We start from the raw sequence: 3,868 nt of genomic DNA, 5'->3' as shown, positions 1-3,868 counted from the left end.
AGCCACTCCTACGCCTATGAAGCCACTCCTACGCCTTTGTTTAAAAGAAATTATTTACTAATTTGCATACGCGCGCACGCGCGCACATGTATTCATTTGCGCGCGCGCTTTTTTCGTAGGATCGACCACTCACGACTAGCTAGCGCGGACGCGCGACTGCGCGTTCGGGTCCGCTCTGCTTGAGTAGTACCATACAATCTAAAGATGTATAACCCACTTTCTACTAAAAAACACTGGACACGAAGTTGTTCACGCACGAACACGAGTGTTGTCACTTACCGCACCAGAAGCATTTCGCAGCCATTGGATAAATGACTCAGTCCAATTATTAAAGTGTTGACGTTTTCATTAGCGACATCCCTCGCTAAAGACCCTTTTGATTACTATTCTATTCTGGTAGACCCCCTTCCCATAGCCATTCAATGCTTAAAAACTAGTTTTGTAGATACTTCTTTCCATTTTGCTTCACACACATTAACTTGTGTAGTTGAGCTATGTAAAACATTAGATTAAGAAAATTGTTTCTTACAAAAAATACATCTAAAGCAATTTTTTTTTTCATAGACCCTTAATGAACTACTATGGATCCTTGATTTGCTGTTTCTCACATGGGCACACCCCACCAGGGGTCATATGGTTCCCGGTTGAGAACCACCGGTGTAATTTGAAGATTTGGCTGCTATTTTTAGCAGAGTGAATGAGCACTTAAAGGCCTCTCCGCTCATCGATATTATACGGATGTCCTCCACGACTTTCCTAAATGAATTATAATCTTTAAAATACACGCACACACACAGATTCACACACAACCGCGCACGTACACGCACATATACACACACACATGAACTGTCTAGAAACACCACCGCCACCACTAACATCATCGAGTGACGAAATGAAAATAGCGTCGTGTAGTTCCGTTTGAACTGATGTAGCTGTGTTTAATCCCAGGCCTAAGATCAAATGCCTTCCGTTGCGACCATCTCGTCTTTTTTTTATATATATATATATGTAACTACAGCGTTCTCTCTCTCTCTCTCTCTATCTCTCTCAAGACGTTACTATTCGTTTTGGCTTGGGGAGATTTCGCTGTTATTTCGAACACGTCGAACGCCCACGCCCAGCTTCCCTCAATTGCTAAAATGACTAAAGTGTGGTTGTCTAGGCACAGACTGGCCATTAACGTGCAAACCAGTCATCAAAACAATTCAAGTACTATCTCTAAATTCTTTATTATATTTTGGACATCAGATTCAGAGCCTACAATTTTTTCCCTTCAATTCGTTATAAAAAAATTTTTTCCTACTCAGAGTAAAAGGATTTGAAGATGTACCTTCCTCAAAAAAGTACTCCAGCTCCCCCTAAACCAACTCCGTCGCGACAATCTTTCGGTATTAGTAGACGACGTGATTCGTCCACGAAATGTCCCCTCATCACATCGAAAAAGGAGGGTAAATGAGACATCATCTACTAATACCAAAAGATCGTCTCAGTCGCTGATTAAAAAGAAAATGAAAGCTTTTTAAAATACTTCTTTTAATTCTGTATTTCGGATTTCAAAAATAAAAATCCGAAGAATATGATAAAAAGTTAGGGGGTGTTGGGAAATCCATGCTAAAACGAATAAATGCGATAATTCAATAAGCTTTTCTCTTTTTTTTTTTATTGCACAGTGTGTAATAAGTGATATTTGACTGCTGTTTCTAACATGTCAAACAACCAATAAGTGGTTCCCTAGCTGGTTTGATAATCAGTGTTGTAATTTAAATTCAAGACTTCCCAAATTGAGCAGAATTATCAAAGATGTTCTACCCAGCCATCGTGTACACAAGAAATTTCATTGATATTTCTAGCAAAGCGTGTTACAATGCTGAAGACGCTTACAGCTTGAGTGTTGTTTTTTCACACATCTCGCTTTCGCGCCAGTTGGGATTGATCAAACTTTTTGTTAAATTACAAGTCAGCTTTGATTGAGTAGACCAATGGCTAAAGGCATTCCAGTTGTGACCATCCTGTATTTCTGAACACCTCCGTAAGAGTACATTATCCAATTTCCCCCTCCTTCTTTAAGATGACAAGGTGTGATTTGAAGGAATTTGATTATTATTTCTAACAAATCGAATGACTAAGGTGATTATAGACAGGGTGTAAAAAAATAAATAAATAAAACATCTAACGGTATAATGTTATTTCAAGTGTGAGAAATCTGATCAAACGATGTATACGTGTAACGAATCTCGTTCTTTTAACCACTTTGTTGGTAGTTTGTAAACTTTGGAAAAGAAAAAAAATAATCATATATTTTTCTTTTATTCATCTTACCCAGTCTGTACTTTCGACATAATGTTGGTAAGAGATATCCTACTTTCAGATAAATATGCCAACATATCGTAAAAGTGAATATTCTATGTTGTTTTTTCAGGCTCAGGTCACTTTGAATCAAACATATCTTCGATTAACAGGTGTTCCAAGTTTGAACATAATGAGCTATATTTCTCCTCGCCACCACTTTTTTATTCTGACATGTTCTGTCGAGAACAGTAAAGTTGGTTTTGTTTTGTTTTTGTTTTTTTTTCCTTTGGACATAATGTATCGGAGGCTGCGTTGCCCAGTGTGTCCTTTTCACTTAATACGGTAGCGTGATTTGAGGAATATTTGGGCAGCTATTTCTGACAGATCGAGCGGTTATGTAGAGAATCCTATTTTTTCTTTAATTTATCAAGACTAATAAACACACACACACAAACTAAAAAAGAATGAGTTTGTATAAGTTTACCCTGAAGATGAGGAAAACAGGATTTTGTTTTCCGCATTACCATACTATAGATCTACATGTTTAGGTGGGGATTAAAGTAACAAGTTTGCAGAGAACAAAAAAAGGAGATGGAGAATGAGAGCATATACAAAATAGCATTAGGGTCATCATGAGCCCTCTTTCTGCTTACCTTATCGTATGTCCCTGTTTCACCCCATTCTGAATACATTTGCTTCACATCATCATTTGATAAACACTCTTTGAGCAAATTCGCCATCGAATGGCATCCTTCTTCAGTTGGGAAACCCAGTTTCTTGGCTAAGTTGTGCTCCGCATTTTTATTATTTTTAACTTCAGACATCTTCTTAATATTGCTGTTGACAATTGATGAGTGTTGTGGAAAGTTATCCAGTCTGTTTGGGTTGTCCTCTGTTTTGAGTGTTCCTTTTATGTACCTGAATGCTGAAAGTCAATAAAAGGACCCAGTCACGCTCTAAGTACACACAACGCCCGCGTGCGCTTTCCAAATTGTAGTTTGTTTGTTGTTTCTTTTACTTCGTTAATAAATTTTCTTTCTTGTCGTTGATCCTTTTGTTGCGCTTTTCTTTTCTGTATGTTGTTTGTTTTAGTTATCGCAATAACTTCACACCTACTGAATTGACACTAACCAGTTCAACTGTGCGAATGTCTATTTTATCACCCGAAGTCTGTTTTTATTAAACTGGGTTTCTCTTTCTCTTTCTCTTTATCTGTCAAGCTGACTGGATTTATTAGCTAAGCTTTCTCCCTCACTCTTTCACTTTAGATATCTATCAATACTCTTGACTCTAACTAACCTTAGTTTTTTATTATTTTTATTTTGTATGCCTTGACAAATCACAACTGAAGTGCAGGTGTTTATGTTTGTAAACAAACATACATGTATGCGTGTGTATATATTTATATCTATGTAGATATTAAAATGACGTAGTTTGGTGAAGAATTTTAAAGTATAACTTTAAAGAGCGGAAATAATACTTTGTATCTTCTCGCATAGTTCTGGCCTTACACAACAAATCTCTTTAAAATCTCTTTAAAATCTCTCTCTCCCTCTCTCTCTCTCTCTCTCTCTATATA

At 37.1% G+C, this 3,868-nt stretch overlaps 1 protein-coding gene across 1 annotated transcript in view; it reads right to left on the bottom strand.

The window, feature by feature from the left end:
• Positions 1 to 3,657, bottom strand: part of LOC106876375 (uncharacterized) — an 8,523-nt gene extending 4,866 nt beyond the window's left edge. Inside the window, exon 1 of the mRNA XM_014924887.2 lies at positions 2,943 to 3,657. Within this exon, the coding sequence (XP_014780373.2) occupies positions 2,943 to 3,113 (171 nt within the window). The 5' untranslated portion in view covers positions 3,114 to 3,657. The remainder of the gene's footprint in view (positions 1 to 2,942) is intronic.
• Between the last annotated feature and the right edge of the window lie 211 nt (positions 3,658 to 3,868).

This window comes from Octopus bimaculoides, chromosome 14 (assembly GCF_001194135.2).
Source record: "Octopus bimaculoides isolate UCB-OBI-ISO-001 chromosome 14, ASM119413v2, whole genome shotgun sequence".
In the NCBI taxonomy this organism is placed as follows: domain Eukaryota; kingdom Metazoa; phylum Mollusca; class Cephalopoda; order Octopoda; family Octopodidae; genus Octopus; species Octopus bimaculoides.
The sequence above is the reverse complement of the archived record's forward strand: the minus strand, read 5'-3'. Positions and strand labels throughout refer to the sequence as shown.